Source organism: Haemaphysalis longicornis, unplaced genomic scaffold (assembly GCF_048455015.1).
Source record: "Haemaphysalis longicornis isolate Haplotype H1 unplaced genomic scaffold, Haemaphysalis longicornis Haplotype H1 scaffold_4, whole genome shotgun sequence".
Taxonomy (NCBI): Eukaryota; Metazoa; Arthropoda; class Arachnida; order Ixodida; family Ixodidae; genus Haemaphysalis; species Haemaphysalis longicornis.
In genome coordinates, this window is record NW_027526361.1 from 62223778 (window position 1) to 62244650 (window position 20873).

A 20873-nucleotide genomic window follows, 5' to 3' on the forward strand; every position below is an offset into this window, starting at 1 on the left:
GCTGTGTAATCTTAGCCTGCTATCTCGGACACCCCTATCCTTGCCGAAACTGTTGGGTCCGTGGGACAATGTACGCAACCAAACGAAAGCCTTCCTTGCCTTAAGGGAATTTTTTCAAATGACGAAGATGTGTGAACACTATTAAATGCGTGCACATTCCTCTGAAACGCTCTGAAATGGGTGTGGAAACACACAAGGGTGTTATGTATATTGGCGAAACTATCTGTGTCGCGTCGTGGATGTCGTCTGTATATAGATGTGTATAGTACTCTTGGTTGTTTTTTTTTTTACTATATTCACTGCTGTTAGAAATAGAAATATATAGAAAATGTTAGAATTAGAAATATATATATATAATTGGAAGGGTGCCAGTTATGCCTCCACACCGTTGTCAAACTAAACCCCGTACACAGCAGGTACGTCAGAAAAGGGAGGAGCTTCGCGCCGGTCTTCGCTGTTGAGAATGCGTAATCATGCGAACGGCAGTTAAACTTCGCAGTTCGATATCTCGGAGTACGAATGCGCTAGAAGAATTTTGCCAAATGAAACTGCTTAGAAACACGACTGCGTCTAACTTTTCAATACAGACATACCTGCTTACTGCGGCCACTAAAAAGTTAATGATTCAATTTTAGTTAATTAGGCCACCGTCATCAATAATTACCACCTTATTCTATGTCCCCCTGGGCGCATAACCTCACTGTGAAGGTGGCCTTCACGTAAATCTAAGAGCTTAAAAAAAAAACCTGTAGATTTAACTTTGATTACCCTGTATACGTGTATATACATATATATCTGTGTGTGTGTGTGTGGGGGGGGGGGGGGGTGCGTGTGCGTGTGCGTGCGCGCGTGCACACATGCGCGCACAAAGGAGATTTCGCCACTCTAAAGCTCCAAGGCAGAAAAATGCGTGATGTGCTGTTCGTATAGCAAAGCACACGTACACATGCTAGGAACATGCATGTTGACATGCAATGGACAAATCGTCGCCGCCGTTTGCGAGCCACTGGAGCGTCCACGACGACACGGAGGCTAGCAGCCCGTGCCCACGTCGTCCTTGGGAGCGGCGCAGCCGTTGGAAACAGCTGCCCGCACCTCGGAAAGGTCAAGGGACGCCGGCGCACGAGTGAGTCGAGCGGGCGTCAGACAGCGCTCGCCTTTCGACGGAATTAGCATGGAGCCCGCGCGTACGCGCCAGGGGCATGCATTCGGCGGCCGAGGAACGCATTCTTCTCGCGAGATTCGAGGCGGCGGCAGAGGGGTCGTCCACGAATGGCTGGAAAGCGCTCTCGCTGCTACATAACAGGTTGGCCGCTTGTTTTCACGGAACACGTATACGCCGGCTCGGGGACTCTGGGTGTCTGACCGCGGTGGCGTCTAAACGTTGTAGGCCATGTTGCCATCAGTGGCAGGCGTGATAGAGGGCGCTGTATTTCCTGTGAGGTGTTCAGCCGTAATAATTGTTTCTTTTCCCTTAAAACATACAGAGACATTCGTCATTTAAGTGGCTATTTCCGTCGTTACATGGAAGTTATTGGACGGAAGGGAAATAACAAACGGTTTCTTTGATTCGGGTAGCTCATTGTTTTGCACTTCTTATAACTTGGCAACTTAGTTTTGGCAAACACATCGCGATTATTTTCTCGTCCTAGGCGTGTCCAGAAGCGGCCGATCGACGCCAAGCATAGGTTTTGGTTACTTGTGCCTTTTGGCTGCTCGTGTACAAGAGGTCGGGGCGTTTCACCGCCGAGGATTGGTGGACAGGGAGGATCACGGTAATTGCGACGGTGATAAAAGCCACCGTCAACATCGGAGAGCGTAATCACTATCCAGTTCTTCCTTTCTCCGCTTCTCACGTTTGAACGGATCAGGACTAAACGGAATTAGGCACCACAAGTGCTATCGGCATCAGGAACGGGGACGATGGTCCCTTTCCGCGTGAAAGACGATGTCGTTTCACAAATGAAGATCATAATGAGAGATTGATCCTAATTTCGCGCCTAGCTGAAAGAGAAATAGGAACGATGTTGGGACTCCGCTAGCGAAATTTAGGCTTAATACTATGCAGAACCTCAACGGCGAGCAGAGTGAAGTCCCCAGCGCCGTCCCTCGTGAAAGAGAGGTTTTTAAATCCCGCTCCAGCGGGCGATTCAGGAGCCCATCTTGATTGTACTCCGCTCTCCGCAAGAAAACGCAATGCTTCCAGCACCGAGAAATAAAGTTAGCTGATATATCTTTGTGACGTTAGCGTTAACGGCGCCGCTATTCAAAGAAACAATCTAGCTGAATTATTTTTTCGACTAACTGTAAAGGGGTAGCGTCTGAGCCTGCCAAGGAGGCTGGGCGGCCACTCCCGCTGTCAGCGTGAAGCTCACATTTGCTCGCCACATGGCCCCGACAGTTCGCGCGCCCCCGCGCCACCAGAGCTCTTCGCGGCCTTGAACGTGTCCGGGCGACTGAAACCTCAAAGCTGCCGTGCAAGCAGAAATCCCGTGCCCTTGTTACGTCACAGAAGAAGGCAGAAAGCTTTCCGAGAATTTCACCCGGCGCCATGCGGATCGATAGACCCATAGTAGATGCTTTTTCTTTTTTTTTTTTTTACGCGCAACCAAGCGTGCAGTGACTATGCTCAGAACTATGCAAAGACACCCACCTTCACTCTTTTTTTTTTTTTTTTCGCGGGGCTCGATGACAGAAGCTTCTGTGCCACAATCATTAAACAAGCTGTGATGGATTTTGCGCAGTAGTGTCCAGATAGCTTCAGTGGAGACATGTATGCATGCGTTCGGCTGGTTGAAGAATGAAAAATTGCATACAAATAACTGGTTCCGGGACAGTTTTATCTTCTGCGTGCCTCTCGTTCGATCATAACAATGTATGAATTGATGATTAGTCTCATGCCGTGCGTACTACAATTTCGTTTGCATGCACAATCCTGTCTAGGGTACGGTCCCTTTGTACCTCACGCAGCATTTCATCATCTAAGTTGTTTGGATTATTTTTCGTCGTCGCGTACAGAGCTCTGTCATAGACAGCCAGTGACACTGTAAGGCAGCATGACTTCCACACAGCCGCGAAGGTGAATTTACTGAGCGCCTTAAGTCAGAGGTAAACGTAACAACAAGAAAAAAAAACATCATTGACACAACACTGCTTTATGCATCTTCACAGTTTCCTTGTGCTTGTTTCACGTACGGAGCAACAAATTTTGGTGAGTACGCTTTCATGTATGAATAAACTTTCTTGTACGGCAGAATGCAATCTTCGCGACTTATTTGCATTGGATGTTCAAGGAAAAGCCACAGCATGTTCGTCCTCCCGGATTAATTTTTTCATCTTTCCCTCTCCATATTTTCTACTGCCATTGCTACCTGTGTTTCGATATATCTGAGTGTATGTGCGCGTCCGTTCGCGTTCGTGTGCGCGCTTATGCATGCGCGATCCTCGCAAACGCGTCTTGCATAACACGCACCTGATATGCCCGGGTATTGTTCCGCATGAAAATCACATCTCTATGCAACAGTGCACAAGATCTTGTCGCATATTCGTTGTTGCAAAAAAGTATATTGTACAAACTGGGAATTTTGTTCTTAACCGTCTCGCTGAAGAAATTTGGGATTTAAGTTTCCATGCGTCCGACATTCGCATTTATTGTGCAATGGTCGGCATTGTTCACAGCTTCTTTGTTACTCCGGCATTGTTTGAAACCGTAGCATAGCTGACAATGTTTAAGCCTAACACAGCGTAGTCTTTCGAAGTAAGGGGGCATACTTGTAATAGGCCTAATTAGAGTTATCAGTGTTTTCTGGTGGTGGCTAAAAACAAAACGCCCATGTGTCGAGATTTCGGTGCACATTAAAAAGCCCCAGGTGGTCTAAATTGCTCCGGAGCTTTCCACGACAGCGTGCCTCATTGCCCCGTGTAGCTTTCGCGCGTAAAACACCCAAACTGTATTAATTATATATTACAGCGCAATCGATTATAACTACCGGCTTTTCGTACTTGAAATCGCTTCTGGGTGCTGTTTTTGTTTGCCTTTGTTACGTTGTCCATTTTTGTTTGTTTTTCTTTTCTTTCGTTTTTTGCATGAACATATGACGTATGCTTTTTCGCCGTGTTGATTAGTCTATAAACCCCGAAAAGTTCTTTTGAGAAAAAAATGGAAACTTAAATGCACTCTAAAACTAAACTGTGGTAAGTTTACGGGCGTGGGTGTGCGCAGATCTCTCCACTCGTAGTTCGAACGAGTCGCTAGCCAGAGCTCAGTCACGTTCGCGCAATGAGTGCGACATGCCCGGTGTGTTGTCCAATAGTGTTGGCTGCGGGAGTTTCAGATACAAAGATACGATCGTGGATCGCTCTCAAGGTGCGAGTAAGAGCAATTCGCAATTGACGTGCAGGTCGTGACGACTTGGCACATTTCAAACGAGCCACTGGCTCTGATGGCCTTTGCCGAGAACCCCGACCGCAAAAATTTCAATGCCTTATATTTTTACTCGGTGAGCTGCCGATGTCGGTTGGCGCACCTAACACAATTTGTCGATGAAGGTATCTTTTATGAAATAAAAATTAGTTGAAGATCTATTGGTGGACATTTAAAAATGCGTGAGCATCTCGTCCACAACAGTCACAAGACCTGTCGAAGCAGAGGTAGCTGGCGAGCCGCACTTCGACTTGCCGTCGCCACTCCGTTGTTCTGAGCGCTTCCATCGCTCGCCATGCTGGCGGAGCCATGTGAAAATGAACAGAGCGAGGCGAAAATTCTGCCAACTTGCGTCAACTCTTGTTCACCCAATAATATTTCATGGCATGGCGGCGAAGACAGGGCGGGGGAACCGCTCCCGGAACGAGAAAAGGCTTCGGCGACCTTTTAGACCTGGAGGCCAGACCATACGAAACCGGACTGGGCCGGGCCAACGCTTCGCTCGCACGCCCCCGTGCTTCCCTGGCACTCCGGCGGCAGAACAAACACACCAGCAGCGTAACCTGTTATAGCGACGCAGGCCGGACGCGCCAAGGATCGCGTCGGTCCAGACGGAATGCCTGGAAGGCCGTTTCATAGAGTCTGCTTTTCTCGGCAACCCGTTTCATCGGGACGACTCGCCTTGCTGACGTTTCTAGATGTCACCAATCGCAGGGGCTGAACGAGAGGAGTGTTTGGGTGACGGTGCAACAACGCCCAGGAGTTTTTCTGCGAGGTCACCGGCCGTTTTCTGTAAACTCACCAATGGCGGACGCAAACAAGCTGTGAGAAAATAAGAAACAACTAACACTAAGGAGCTACCTCTGAGCTAAAAACCTTCAACCGAGCCCACTTTATTACTCTTTGAAACAAGATTGGTTGTCGTCACTGAAAGCCATATTGTATTTTTGTTTGTTTGTGCCAGAGCTATGGCAAAAACGTCATTGTTCATGGTGAAGGAAAGTTTGACATCCACCTCAACGCAGCCGCACGGCTACAAAGGAAAGCTGTACAGCTTTCTCAGAAACTTCTCAGTTAAAGAAAAAATCGTCCTTGTCCAGGATTCGAACCTCGGACCACCACTTAACCGGAGCAGTCGCTCTACAAACTGAGCTAACGGGGAGGCTAGTTGCCTGTCCATCACTTCGAGTTGCTTATCAATTCGCTCTCGCGCTATAAACGACTAGGCTCCTTGTTAGCTCAGTTGGTAGAGCGACTGCTCCGGTTAAGTGGTGGTCCCGGGTTCGAATTCCGGACCATGACGAATTTTTCTTCAACTGCGAAGTTTCTGAGAAAACTGTATAGCTTTCCTTTGTATCCGTATGGCTGCATTGAGGTGGATGTCAAACTTTCCTTCGCAGCAACTTACTCCACCTTGGTTATTTCCCCTAAAATCTGGTCAATTTACACCTGTCCGATATTATATGGCGTTGCAAAAAAAAATTGTGGAACGGGATGACGACCGGGGGGACCAACACACGACAGAGCTGTGCGTAATTGTGTTTCTGGATTCCTCACTGCGTTTAATTCAACCATTATAGCGAAGCAATTTATGTGGCTGTGAAGCTTAGCTTTGAGCTCACAGGTGATGCAAAATGAATTAACAGCATTGACAATGCAGTGGTACAAAGCCACCGTTTAAACCAGAGCTTGCATTAGTAATCCTTTTCCTCCTCGCCATCATCATCAGCCTGCTTCTGTCCACGGCATTACTACGGCCCCTCCCATGTTTCTGCTGGCGTTATAATCCTAGCCTAATATCAGCGCTTGTAAAACGTCCAAGCTTCGAAGCACCGGCTTCGCACATCGTGCAATGTGGGTCAACGTCGACTTCGCATTGTCTTCCCTATTTCGCATTTTCACGGCACGTTCTTTCGAACTCGCCAGCCGGAGACGTCACATCACCTCTGTTCCGAACAAAAACGCCCGAATTCTCCCATAGAACCAGAGAGGGAGTGGGAGAGCGAGAGAGAGATGAAAAAAATTCTCGCAGCGGACTGTTCGGTCGGCCATTACCCTCGTGGCCGCATCCTGGGACGACACCGCCGCCTCCGCCGCCAGGCGGCCATGTGATGTCTGGGCGATCGAAAGCGCTCTCCTTTGTACATTTTGTGCAAATGTCTGGCGCGCCTCCGTCCGGGGAAAGCCTGGCCGTAAACGGTGCCCTTTCCAACGCTTTCTCGCTCCATGTCTCGCTTCTCTCTCCACGTCTGCGGCCTTGAACGTAGTGTTTTCATTTCCGCGCGCACGCAACGAGTCACGTGACTTCCGTTGGCGCATGCGCGACCACTCGCCGTTTGTTTTTTTCAAAGCTGCGCCCTTTAGTTGAAGTCTCAGGCGCAGTAGCAGACGACGCTCGTATTGCTAGGTCGTCTGCTAGCTGCTGCAGGCGAACTGCTTTCCCGCCAAATGGGTTAAGTTTGAGCTTGCACCCCGCTTAGCGTACGCTTTCTCCGCTCTCACTTCGCTTTCTGTGCACAAAACGGCGCGCTACCGCTTTTCCGGCTAACCATTGAAACGAGAGAGCCGTAGGGCTGACGTTTGTAAACAGCGGCGCATGAGGCAAACGCACCTAAAAAGTATCAACGAGGTTATCCACCCTGGGTCGCCGCCGAGCAGCCATCTGCACTCTCCGCGGGTCCTCTCTCCTCGCGCGCTTCGCCCTCGCCCTTTAGTTCCTTCTGCAAACGTTGCTCGACGTAACCGAAAAAGAGTTGGCAACTATACTTGACGCAAAGGCAGAGAAAAACGCCGTCTGGGGGTAATGATCTCAAGCCGTAGCGAAAATACCGGCTGCTCCCGCAGCGATATTTTTGTTGGTTGTTCGCTGAGACAGCGGGGATTGGTGTTTTGTTTTCGGTAGCTATATTCTCTTCTTTCGGAACGTGTTCTTGTGAGACGCTGCGACTTTGCATTGGCCTGGTGTCAGCTAATTCTAGCTGTCCGATGTTCTTCAAAACCGGTCATCGATTCGCTAGCGCTAGCCGCATTGCGGCATGAGAAAGACGAGACGAAAAGTATGTCCTTACGTTACCACTTTTCTTACATGTACAACAGATTCAACAACCTCCTCTCAGCATTGTCTTCTCTCGTGAACTAGCAAAACGTGAAAAGAAAAGGATTGAACATTTTGCCGCAGCTGCGCGGCTGGCGGGCAATGCGCCGTTGATCCGGCTTCTCGTCTGCCCTTTTTTTTTTTTTTTTTTTACATCACCGGCTTTATCGCATGCCGAAAAATGTCCTCTCTCGTGACGGAGAACTCACTTTCCGCTACAGTCAATAAAACTACTTTTATTAACTACTTCACCAGTCTTTTTTTTCTCGTCGAGTGCATTGTTCCGTGACATTTCCGTTCATTTATGCTTAAATGTCTCCGGTGGCAGCACCTGCACTTATTACTGCTTTTTTTGTGTGTGTACGCGAAGCTGTTTATATGTGCGGAATGCGCTAGAGAGCAAATAGTGCGCGCACCGCGTTTTTATTTTGGTATAGGCGCTCCCAAAGTTTTGTAAAACAGCAAGTAAGCCTAGGTTGACAGTGGCAAACCATTCTTTTTAGGTACGGTTCTTGCTTGCACGAAATGCTTTAATTGTAATATGACAAGAAAATTTGAGATGCTGATCGGGGATGAAATCATTTTAAAAAAATGGAGAAAGAAAAGGTGGTGGTGGTTTAACTGGTTTATTGAGTGGAGAGGTTGGAAGCGGATCTGCTCCCGGCTACTCCATTTCACCAATACAGGGTCGTAGACCCGGCTATACTATTCCACTGTGCACCACACTTTCGTGAGTACTAAAAGTTGTCTGTAAAATGTCCTCCTGGGTTGGTGGTCACTGAGTCACGACAAAGAAAAGGTGTGTCATTGAAGCTAGCAAACAAGAAGAAAAGAAGCGACTAGTGCAAGCAATAATATTAAGAAAGGTTTATTCCTCTGTTATTTTTCGTAAAAATTAACTGGCTCCGTTCTTTATCTGTTTGTTCAAATGTTTAACTCATTGCTATCGTAAACTATTCCGCTGTAAAACTAACTCGTGGCGAGTTTAAATGGCAAAGGAAATGGCAAACGGCAAAGGAGCGTTTAAATGGTAAGAGAAAAGAAGGACGAAGTTTGAAGGAAATGATAAGAAACAGAATAAAGAGACACTTCTAGCTCATTTTCAAGGCTATCGATCTCTTCCTTTTTTTTTTTTTTTTTCTTTTGAGGGAACGAGTAGCGTTATTTCTCCTGCCCTCGTACCCTTTGTTAGCCATCTATCAGTGCTAAATTCTGATGATTGGTAAAGCGCACGACTTGTCCCAGGGAAAGTTAATGTTAAGCACACCAGTTGGCTTCAGAGCATTAGGCTATGGTTTACCTTCCTTTAACAATGTGACCGGCGTGTTAGTAGTCCGCTGTAACAATGGCTAGCGCTATTTTCACGGCGCATATGTCTAATTAGTGTCGTGCACAGCTGAAAACGTTTGGTTTTTGATTAGTACTTTAGAATATTTCGCAGGCCAGAGTCTGCATCACCTAGGATATCTTCTAGCGTAGCTCTCTGTCACCGACCTACTTCCCAACGCGACGGTACAATAGCGAGGGGGCGCTGGCGTCGCCAGCCACTGCCGTCAAAATAGTCACAATGACACGGCGACGGCATGACGCCAGCTGGGGCACTGTACGAACGCCTACAGTTTCCCCTAATTGCATTTACGCTCGCATCGACCAGACACCCGGACATCAGACTACTCCCGCCGAAGAGAGTTTACGGTCGCACACCTCCGCTGATTTTCCCTCGGGGTCGCCTCCTCCTTCCACACCTCTACAACCACCGGAGTTGAAACTTATTCGATATGAAAATACAGGAGGACTCCAACATATTCAACGTATCCAGATCCGATTCTTAAAGTCGCTTCTAGTCCTCCCAAGATCGGCAGAAGTGTTCATAAACAGGCTTCTAGCCCATGCCTTCTATTTCTGGAAATATTCCGCAAGTAGTATGTACCCTCCTTGACACCGAAATGTCATGCCGCGAATCTCCATCGTCTTTATTGGCACTGCACCAAATTATTTCGATATAGAAGCTTTCTCACCACTCGCTCACGATTCTACTATCTGTATCGCCCCCACGTACTCTCGACGGGAACACACTCACGCTCCAGGCTTCTCCTGGAGCCTCAGCATCTGAAGTCAGCATCTCCTTCTTCAATTCCCTCGAGAACCTCTTGCAGTGTGCCTAAGACACCATCATTTTCACGTTTCGCGAAGGCAATAATTCGCTGCGTGTTACCCCAACCCCTCCCTCAGCCACGGCTTCTGCCGTCCTAGCCAATGAAAGTTACAACACCTTCGAGGTCGTTTAGAAACATAATTTAAGGATGTAAAATCATCCAATGCAAGAACACGACGAAGGCAAACGTACGAACGCGGATCAGTTGACACCGCCACTTGTTCTCATGTGTAAGTTTCGCGCCATAAACATATAAGCAGTACAAAAGGCACTGGCATACTGGTAAGACCTCTTTTTCGCTCACGTGCACTTTCTATCTATACACTGCAGCAGGAGCGCATCTTTGGCAAGGTTTGTGTGCGATGCCAATGGATTTAAGAGGTGCCTAACGTCACCACGTGAATTGTGGCAATGAATCCTGCAAAAAGAGTGCATCGAAACTATCGACTCGTTCACTGCGTTGGCCATCTGAACGTGTGGACAAAATTCGCAAACGCCTTCCACAGGCCTTATCGATTACTCACGCACTCAGTCGCCAATTAGGTTGCCTCATTTCTCCGGTAATATTAATATTACGCTTATGCCGCCTTCCCTGGTTTGGTTAAGAGCGCCTAACGCTTCTTAACGCGATTGGAGCATTTTTTTCGCAAATGAAGTTAGGGGGGCCTACCCGCAGCCAAATGTTTCCGTTTGGTAACTCAGTCCCACACATTTATCATATACTCTAACGTCTATGGTTCCAACCAAAACGTTTGTCTGTGCGCATGTTATGACGTGCTCTAGTTGTCTTCACCATGACTTCCTCCTCGCGGTAGCTATAGATAGAGAGGGAGAGACTTGATTGGTTCTTCGGGATCAGGTATTAGGTCGTGGGGAAAGCCCACAGGTCCGCCGCGACGGCCAGGGCCCTGGAGGTGGTTAGGACTTGGCCTGACTCCACCTGGTCGCGCAACATCTGCTCCCAGAGGTGGGAAGGAGAGGGAATGGGTCCCCGGGCATTCGCAGAGGGAATGGTAGTGAGTTTCGAGTAGTGCCCCTTAGGCTGGACAGAGTGGTGAGGGTGCATCAGTTGTGTTCGGTGGGGGAAGGTGTGTGTAGGATGCGCAGCATGTGCTGGGAGAGTTGCCGGTACGGGGTAATTTTCGGCGAAGAGCAGAGTGAGAACGATTTATGATGATAGTTTTCATGAGACCGGTGTATCGATAAACAAAAGGGCGACATGACTCCCCGTGGTTACTCTGCAGGGTCATTATCACTCTCATGAAGGACGGCGATGTGACATCTGGCAGAATCAGCAGCAGAATCACAATCAACCCGCTCAAGAGAAACAGTGTAGTGCCATCGGCTCCTCACTGGAGAGATGACATTGACGTGTGTTCTTGCGCGTTCGTGGTCATACAGTCTGTGTTTCTACCAACTCATTCGAAGAGAGAAAGTTCACCGTGATTCAACTGCTTTTATCTTCAAATGTTCGTCCTCTTCTTGCCGGCAGTGACGGGCCTTCCGGGCGAGTCCTTCTGGAACACGACGCTGCCCCGGCTGCACCCGAGCAACCTGCGGCTGGTGAGCGTGCCACCGGGGCTGTCCTCGGCGCAGCACCCGTCCGCCCGGCCCCCGCCGCCAGTGTTCCCCTCCTTCCCCCTGCCCTACGCCCAGGGGCCCTACGCGGACCCGCACAGGCAGACTGCGGCCCACGTACGTTCTTTCTCACTGCGGAGTGCCCCGTTCGCTCCGACACACTTTTAACTCGCGCTCTGCGTCTGCCTGGCGTGGCGTGCCTTTCTGGGCAGCGCCAGGCATCTAGCGCCACCTTGATGCTAGCGAGCCTGCCCGGCGCCGGCACTAAGTGCTCAGGCCGACGACAAGTGGGGACTACCTGGTATTTGCCTGCACTCGGGATGGCATAAGTGGGCCGGAAGGTGAGAAGTCTCCCGGTGTTGCACATGCTGTCGGCGCAACGCATCCTGCATACAAGGCGCTTGCTCGACTGTCAGAAAAGAAAGAAAGAAAGAAAGAATGAAAGATAGATAGATAGATAGATAGATAGATAGATAGATAGATAGATAGATAGATAGATAGATAGATAGAGAGAGAGAGAGAGAGAGAGAGAGAGAGAGAGAGAGAGAGAGAGAGAGAGAGAGAGAGAACGAACCTCATTTTGGAGACTCAAATTCAACTATAAATGAATTCCCCAGATGGTCTAAAAGGCAACAGCTCTGTGAAGAAAAAAAATGTGCGTTTCGCTTGGCGAAACCAAGGCGAAACTAAGACGAATTTCGTCGACCATTGGACACGGAGAAGCGCGCGCATTCACGCACATGGCGCCGTCGGTGCGTGTGCTGCTTATTTTATTGTTGTAGTTCTTGTTGCGAGTGTGTTTTGATTTTTGTGACATATGCGTACCAAAAACTTCTGGCATCATCCGGGCGTTGGCTCTATCAGAAAGGGTGTGAAAATGGTGTAAGAAAAAGGAGAAAGCAGCAAGCTTATTTTCGGAGACTATCTCCAAAATGATGGCACAAAAACATGCGGGCACTGTCCATCCTCCCAGTACTGCGTCAATTCTTGGCGCACTACAGGGATTGGTAGGCACATCGCGGGCATTGTTCAACACATCAGAGGCATTTCGCCTTGGGTAGTGCTTGCTTGCTGATGTTATATGAGTGCGTTGGCACAGCACAGCTGGGGCGAGTGTACATTTAATAATCCAAGTCGGTGACCTTTCGGCCGTCAGGGCATTTTCAAAGTTCGGACGATATGTCTTGAATTCAAAATTTGGCAAAGTCCTGCTATCTTCCCTTAGTTCAATTCCGTCGGAGTAAAAGCCCACCAATGATATCCAGACGGAATAGGATCTCCTTTGACGAGCGTGCGTCTTCGAACCCCGGTTTATGTTATCTGCAGTCAAACCCCTCTATGTCGAACTAGGATACAACGAATGTTACTTGTACTTGTACCAAACACCCGTTGCAAATGTTTGGAATACATAACATGTTTTGCATACCGATTAACCGATTGTATCGAACTATTTGTTTTTCGATGCTCTTGTAACTCCACATATCGGCGTTCGACTGTGCAGCCAAACCTTTAAAAAGGTTGAGGCTTGGTCGAAATACTTGTATTGAGCTCTGATATGTCTAATTATTGTGTAAACAGAACGCCTTTGTGTGCATTTGAATCTAGTACACGTCGTACGTTGTGTATATCTAATCATCGGTATATCCCGAACTAGCCATCTTCCGGTACACTTTGAATAGAGAAAAAACAGTAGTTGATTCTTCTGTCATAGGAATCGGTAAAACGCGAAAGTGAAATGTGCAACGAAATCTGCAGCTGAGCATGGTTTACGGATCGGCGGCTGTCTTGAGGGTGTGCTTGGCGAGTGACGTTCTGCTGCTGGGCCGCTTCGGCAAAGATGTACTGGCGTCATTTCCGTGACGGATATGACGTCAGTGAAATCTTGGTGTATCCCGACATAAAACACTGTCGTGTTAAAATATAAAACCCGAAAACGAACAACTCTAAGTATAACCAGAGTCCTTCAATGCCTTTCTGGTCATGAAACTTCGCCGTCACGCTATGGGAGAGCTTCGTACGCTGCCGCGCCGCGGCGCTGGTGTTGATCGGAGGGCAGCCGGGAGCGTGGTCAGAGCGCGTTTGGCAGGGAACGGACCACGGAGTAATATAAAACAGACGCTCGCCGCCTTATCAGCAGTGCGATGTCGCTTTACGTGTCGTGGGCCGCTCAAATGGATTTATCATTTTGTGAGTGGCGAAAAAATTTGGTGCGAACGGGCATGCTGCTACTGCGCGTTCCTGCCTGCCGGTCTGGCTACAGAGCAGCGGCGTCCACCCGATGCCCTCCGATCTGCGGTGGCGCCCCTCGCGGTAGCCTTTGTCCCCGTACGAAACTTGGCCGGGAGTTTCATGACCAGAAAATAATTGAAGGACTCTGGTGTAACGTACTTCTTGGTACTAAAGGTTTCTTCCTCGCAAGAAGACCCTGATTGCAGGGGTGTATCCTTTACAGGCCGCTTGCTTCGTTGTACTGGCGTCATTTCCGTGATGGATATGACGTCAGTGAAATCTTGGTGTATGCCGGCATAAAACACTTTCGTGCTAAAATATAAAACCCGAAAACGAACAACCCTAAGTATAACTTACTCGTTAGTGCTAAAAGTTGCTTCCCCGCAAGAAGACCCTGTGCGCAGGGGTGTATTCTTTACAGGCCGCTTGCTTCGTTGTGCTGGCGTCATTTCCGTGACGGATATGACGTCAGCGAAACCTTTGTGTATCCCGGAATAAAACACTTTCGTGTTAAACTTTCGTGAGTTCTACGGTATAACAAGCCTCCCTTTGCACTTCGCAGCCGTCGTTCGCCCTGCCACCGGCTCCACCGGCGCCGTACGTCCTGCCCACGGCCGCGGCCCCGCCTCACGCCGCCCTGGGTCTGGCCACGTCCCTGTACGAGCCACCCAGCGTGGTGGCCGCGGCCAAGCACCCTCCGCCGCCGCTGGCCACCCTGGTGGCCTCGGCGCCCCTGTACGACGCGTCGGCCATGGCGGCGGCCGCAGCCAGCGGCGCCAGCAGCAGCAGCAGGCCGCTCACGCCGGAGCTGCAGCCGCCGCTGCCCGCGGCGGGCAGTCCAGTGGCGCTGGACTACTCGGCGCACGGGGACCTCAGCGACGAGTACATCGACGTCCAGGGAACGGCCACGGCCGGCCTGTCGTGAAGGCAGCCACGAGAGCCGCATTTAAATTGGTACGTCGCAACACCCAAGTATGCGGCGGAGTGCTCGACGTTCCGCCGTAGCATATGTCAACATTCCGCGACGCAAACGTCGCCAGCTTCATTAAACTGTGTCCTATCTCTCTGAATACAGTACACTGTCCTGAGAGCCACCAGGAGAAGCATTCGTTCTGCCGCGCATGGAATTTTAATAGCAGAGCTGCTTAAACTTTTACTTCAACCGTGGAGGGTTAGCAGAAAACTCAGCGCCGCCGAGCGCACGTGAGCGTGAGTGAGTGGAAGAACTTTATTGGGGGTCCGGCGATGACGCGAGCTCGTCGCGCACCCGGCTAGTCCCACGTCGGGACCGGCAGGTCTAGCCCACCGGTCCGGTCGCGGGCACGCCGGACTGCCAGGATTTGCTTGTCTAGCGGGGCTACGCATAAGAGAGTCCCACTCCTCCTTGCTGAACTTGGGGTAAGCGGACCCGCACTCCCAGAGCATGTGAGCTAGAGTAGAGGTCTGTCCGCAAGACGGGCAGGCGTCGTCGCGATATACGTCGGGGTAAACTTCGTGTAGAACTGCCAGACACGGATATGTGCCGGTCTGTAATAGTATAAGGGAAACGGCTTGCGCCCTATTCAACTTGGGGTGAGGGGCATCTCGTGAGGAGCGTCCGGTATCGGCCAGTTCGACCTTCGAGAATACTCTGCCCAGCGTTCGTGGCGTGATCCCTCGCGTGCTGTTCTTCTTGCCAGTTCACGTGCGTTCGCGCCTGAAGTGGGCAGCACAGACGCCGAGTTCGCGAAGCCGGTTGCCGCGGATTATAGCGCGTGCTAACGTGGTCCTCGTTGGAAGAAATGTCAAAGCCTGTGGACAAAATGACCCGGCCTGCCAGTCATGGAGAACTTTCAGCGGCAAGTTCGGAAATTCATACGAGGTGCCACAGCCGGGTCTCTGACGAAGGGAGAGGGGCATCCAGCTCTGCTGGTTTTCCAGCCTCGCACCACCAGTGCAAGCTGCGCCATTTTTTTTTCTTTTTGCTTTAATTTCGTCTTGCATGTTTGTTCGCTCGGTTCGCTGCTTGTGTTTTACTGAAGGTGATTTGTATTTAACTGGTTAGTGACTCGTATCATTTCCCGTCCCATTACGTGCCCTTGTTGGCTCTTTGTGGACACTTAGAAAGTATAAAAGACAAAAATTTTAGACAATAACGACAGAAAAGCATATCGCGCCCCAAAACTTCATTCTTTCCATTAGTGCAGTTGGGATTGAAGACGGCCAGTCAGTTGCTAGACAGATTTAGGGAAGTGGGAAGGGAAAGGCGGTCATTTCCTATGAAAAAAAGAAGAAAAAGAAGAAAATCAGTAACCATCGTCGTCAAACGACGACGATGGTTGCACGCGAACCTTTCTCGTGACTAATGCTTGGGTTGTCGTATAAGTTTTCCAAACCGCTTCAACCCTGTCGAAATGGAGCCAATCGGATAGACGCCGGCTTCATGACGCAGTTGACCCAGGTTCCATTCCGGCCACTGGAAGCGTTTTTTTTTTTTTTTTTCACATCGGCGTTTTCGCGTTACAGATGCCATCAGTGGAAACACTAAAGCTGCGCTTTAAAAATCAAACCGTTTTGACCGCGTAGTTATGTTTCCCACCTGCAAACCCGCTGGGCCTGGGTTCGAATTCTCTGTGCTTACACTTGCACGCGCTTTTCCAAATCTGCGCTAAACATTTTTTCCGCGTTCCATCACGCAAGCACAAAAATAGCAGAGCGAGTGGTCACTGGAAAAGAGATCGGAAAAAACCTTTGTGTGTCATGGAACAGTTAGTCACAGAATTCTGTGCAGAAAATCTGAGGTACGGGAAATTAGAGCGCGATCCGAAGAGCACGCGTCAGGATAAGAAAACAGCAGCGACGTCAGAACGTTCTCAACACGCCGTGTGTACGTCGCCGCGAAGGCTTGAAGCTTCATTCCACGTCGCTATGGGTGACGCCCAAGCTGTATACATAGTCGCGGGAAGGTAAGATTGAGAAAGCACGCCGCGGCAGTAGAGGCTAAACCAAGTTCAAATGCCGCTCGTCGTAACCACCGTATAGGGAGGAAGCGGCTATGAATGAAACTGTTCCAGTGGCCCGACGAGGGCATCATGAAAGTTCAGCAAAAGTTTAGCAGCGGTTCAGCAGAAGGTCCAACTAGGCTTCCGCCTTCACATTCTTAATTATCTAAGTTCTAAGCACCATCCGTAATTTTATGTCTAGGAAGATTACTGAGTACAACATACACGCGGAAGTAATGTTATGAAGAGGCATACACGTCGCCAGGAACGCTTGGGTAGCAGACATCCTACGCCGGGTAGTTAGACAACAAGAACGGACGCGCATGCTATATATAGCACGCGCGTCCGTTCGGCTACTACAGTAGCCGGTCGGACGGTCGGCTACTATAGTCGGCTACTATAAAAAACGGTCGGCTACTATAGTAGCCGACCGTTTTTTTTTTTTTCGGACTCCTAAAATTCGGAATTGCTGGATATTTCGGACTTTACCGAAGAATCGCCAGTTGTCCCATACGAGTAATGACTCACGGATTTTTCGGACTGCTCTTTTATTACGACTATTTTTCGATCCCCACCAGGTCCTAAAAATAGGTGGGCTGCTGTATTTTCTTGAGAGCGTCTAACCTTGCCCGTATACACTATGCCCACATCATGGTGGCAGTTTGGGTTCTTCAGCCTGTCCATATCAGTTCACCACTACGTGCGGCTTTGCACGACGTTTGTTTTACGAGGAGCAGCGACCTGCCGAAGGATGCCCCGATGCTGAGTGACACCTCCGGCAGGGAGGGACGCGCCAGATGGTCAAGGCTGGGGCAAGGTCGCTTGTGCGGAGCAGGGGGGAAGATCTCGTAACTCAGCGGCCCCGAGCGCCAGCCACTGCCCAGGGCGCCGCACTGCGTTGCGTGCATTGTAAATCATTCCGGCAGTGCGTACATGTGCGGTGTTACGAATCGGCCAGCGCCGCAGTACTTCCCCGCATCACTCCTCGGCTGTGCGGCGAAGCCACTGTGCGCCTTTGAAAACACGCGCTACCATGTCAGTGGCAAGTTGCGACAAGCCGCGTCAGACGCTTTGCTCTCGGCGCATTTCAAAACTTCGGCGGCTGGCGGCGAGGCTCGTCTCCACGCTCTTCAAGGACACAGAGGCATGGAGGAAGAAAAATGTTAGGAGGGAGCATGACGTCAGGCGGCACAGCTTTGGCAAGCCAACCTTCTCTGACGCCGCATTCTCCTCTCCTCGGGCTCCTCCCGCGCAATTCATTATGGAAGAAGCACCACTCTCAGGCCCGCGGTAGCATTTAGTGGCTCCGGCTGGCTGCCGGTGGAGGAGGAGGCGAGTGGCGTTGCCGAAGGCGCCGTACGCGATTTTTCGCCAGCGTTGCGCTCCCACCCTTGTATCCCTCGTATCGTGGAAGTACTGTCGCTGTTCAAAGCGACACGATACGTAGATCCCATGCTCACGGAGCACCTTCACGAGCTGCGAGCCGAATTTGACGCTTACCGCTGGAACCACGACCGCCTTTGCTCGAACGCGCCGCTGTAAACATTCACAAGCACGGAGCGGCTTACGGGTGCGTGGTGTTCGCCAGGTGTGCTTTGACGATTGCGTTTCCAATTTTGCTGGGAGTTATCGCGCCACCTTTCCTTTACATCATAGAGCTGTAACGAGTGTCCCATCAGCTGAGAGGTTGTGCGAGAAGCTTTGGTTTCGCTCGCGTGCGCATTTGCATACATTCGCCTTATCGGTGCTCCGGCATGGTGGCACGTTGTACATGCCACAATTGTCGTGACGATGTCTGTTTTGCGTTGCTGTCTCCTTCAGTGCATTAGAAAAGAAAAGGTGCAGAACCACTGACGTTGGGTGCAGGCGCGGGAAAAACATAATTTTCCGCCTCGCGTCGCAGGCAGAACGCGGGCTGGTTGTCCGAGTACTGCTCAATCCGTGCGATAGGTATATGGCTAACGAACGCTAAATTACGCCTGGGAGGTGAAAATATAAAATTACCAGAATCAAGGAAGTGAGTTGTGTTTGTGAAATAAAATGTGAGGCACGGATGTCGTACTCTGACATCTCCGCTTTTGCACTGCGGCGGAACACGACACTTCGACTGCGGTGCACTTCGACGGATCCCAGAGCTCAATAAATAAAGATGTTTTCTGTCTCTCCCGTCCGAACACTTTGCGTGCACGATCAGCCCGCTGCGCGTTTAGGGTTGCAGGCAGCGCTGCGCGCAACGACTCGTCGCCGAAACTCGAATACGCGGACGGCCCGGCAACCAAACGGATAGACGCACGCACGCAGCGTCGGCGAAGGGCCACATGAGGCGCAAAGAACTACCGCTTGAAAAGTTGAAAAGATCATCTCCACTTCTGCACGCGGCGGCGGCACACAACCCGACTGCGGCGTGAACTTCGACGGGTCCGAAAGCTCAGTAAACAAATGTTTTCTGCCTCTCCCGTCCGACCACTTTGCCCGCACGATCAGGCCGCTGCGCGTTTCGGGTTGCAGGCAGAGCTGCGCGCAACGATTCGTCGCCGAAACTCGAATACGCGGACGGCCCGGCAACCAAACGGATAGACGCACGCACGCAGCGTCGGCGAAGGGCCACATGAGGCGCAAAGAACTACCGCTTGCCTGTCACGTGAATAGAACACCTCCCATCAGTCTTTCCTTTTTATTTTTTATGACTAGGCTTCACGATTGTCACGTGATGCTCCCTCCTAAACTTTTCTTTCCTCCATGCACAGAGGCCCCGCGAACTCAGCGAAGTCCTCCTCTCTCCCCTCTCCCGGACTCAACGCGCGCCGAGGCTATGAACGACTTACGAACTCTGGAAAGAGCGTTGTGTGTGTCTGTGACGTTCGTGGCGTGTTCCAGCTTGTTTGCGTTTTGACCGTTACCGCTTTTGGGTATAAATAGACCCCCGCAAGCGTTGTAAACCATTCCTGTTAGAGCAGCGAATCGATGTTGTCGCTCTGCTCGAGTCCTGTATTGTAACCTCGCCCGTCGGGGCATTGTTCTTTGGCTTCGGCCCACCTCTTGCTATGAAGTAAACAGTTTACGTTAGCATGTCGGCTCTGGACCTCTTCCCAGCTGCAGTCTGCCTTCCCGGTCGCAACAGCGGTCTTAGAAAAAGCGCCCCTCTGTGTCTTGCGAGTGGCGGGCAACTCGGTGGCCTCCGGCTCGGCGGCCTCTGGCTCAGAATTCCGGGTGTTAGTTCTATGAGGACTGTGCTAGGAGTCCATACTCTGCCTCTGAAACGAAGTGCGTGCCTTCCCATGCGACTAACTTCTTTCTGGAAGAACGTGCATTACTAAAAGTGAGGTGCTGCAGTGAGAAGAGATTTGGTTAAGGTTTCCTTCCCTGTGAGCGAACGTTGTTGGTGGTTCGACATTGTTCGAACAACCTCACGGAAGTTTGGAGCGCGTTGGACAACTTCTGATGCCGATTGCTTTCCTTTCACACTCCGGACGTTGTACTGCAACTGCATCACTGGCGTGGCTGCTTCATACTGTTAGGAACCCAGCGAGCCATATCCCGGCTACGACAAAACGTAGCTCGGCTCTTATCGAACAGCTACTGAGGCGATCTTATAACAGCGAAACTGCTTAGGCTTGAACTTTGCCCGCGCGGATCGTTAACTGAAAACTATAGTCATCGGCGAAGTGGAGAGGGGGAAATGCTAGGCCAAGAAGTGTGAGGGAAGGTGGCGAGGAGGCAAGAGGCACACCAGCAGGTGACGGGAATGCCCGCCTAAAGAAAAAGAAATGTGGTGAGAGAGGAACCCGGGACTTTTACGCCGTGAAACCGGCAACTGTCCCACCCCAAAGGACCGAGGGGTACGGGTATGGGACTCCCTCCAAACGTGTTCTGAACTACTTATGTTAAACATACAGTGCACGTAATTTCCGCCTCATGACTACCGCTGATCATAGCCGGAGGAATTCTTGCGCTTTGCTTCTTCCCACTGCCAAACGCTCATGAGGATCATCGTCTAGTCAGCAAATTCCAGTTATAGTTTATTGACGTTACGGTGTTTCTGTGGCAGACCATTGCATCTGTCATTACAAAAAAAGAACGTTTTGTCCGGAACAAAACTAAGGCAAAACGGAACTGTAAAGCCCCCCTTAAGCGTTCGTCGTTGTTGGAAAAAGTACGCTAGTTTTCCCGAACAGAATTATGAACTAAACTTAAAAATATGGATGGCTAACTACGACGTCTACACTGCACGTGCCCTCAAGATTGCTTCATCGCCGCAATGGAGGAAGAGTTTTCTGCGTGAACACAGCTGCGTGTTCCAGGAATACAGGGCAGGTGTACAGCACAGGGCGCTGAACAGTTTCGTCGGGGGGATGGCAGCACGGAGAAATAAGTGCCTTCGGAAGACGAGGGTTTTAATAGAGGGAATATTTC

General features: G+C 50.3%; 1 protein-coding gene across 2 annotated transcripts in view; it reads left to right on the forward strand.

Moving 5' to 3' along the window:
• Positions 1–20873, forward strand: part of LOC144178832 (uncharacterized) — a 65116-nt gene that overhangs the window by 35165 nt on the left and 9078 nt on the right. For both annotated transcript variants that reach the window (XM_077706961.1, XM_077706962.1), the window contains 2 exons: positions 11165–11367; positions 14042–14433. In XM_077706961.1, coding sequence (XP_077563087.1) covers positions 11165–11367; positions 14042–14404 — 566 coding nt within the window. In that variant the 3' untranslated portion in view covers positions 14405–14433. The remainder of the gene's footprint in view (positions 1–11164; positions 11368–14041; positions 14434–20873) is intronic.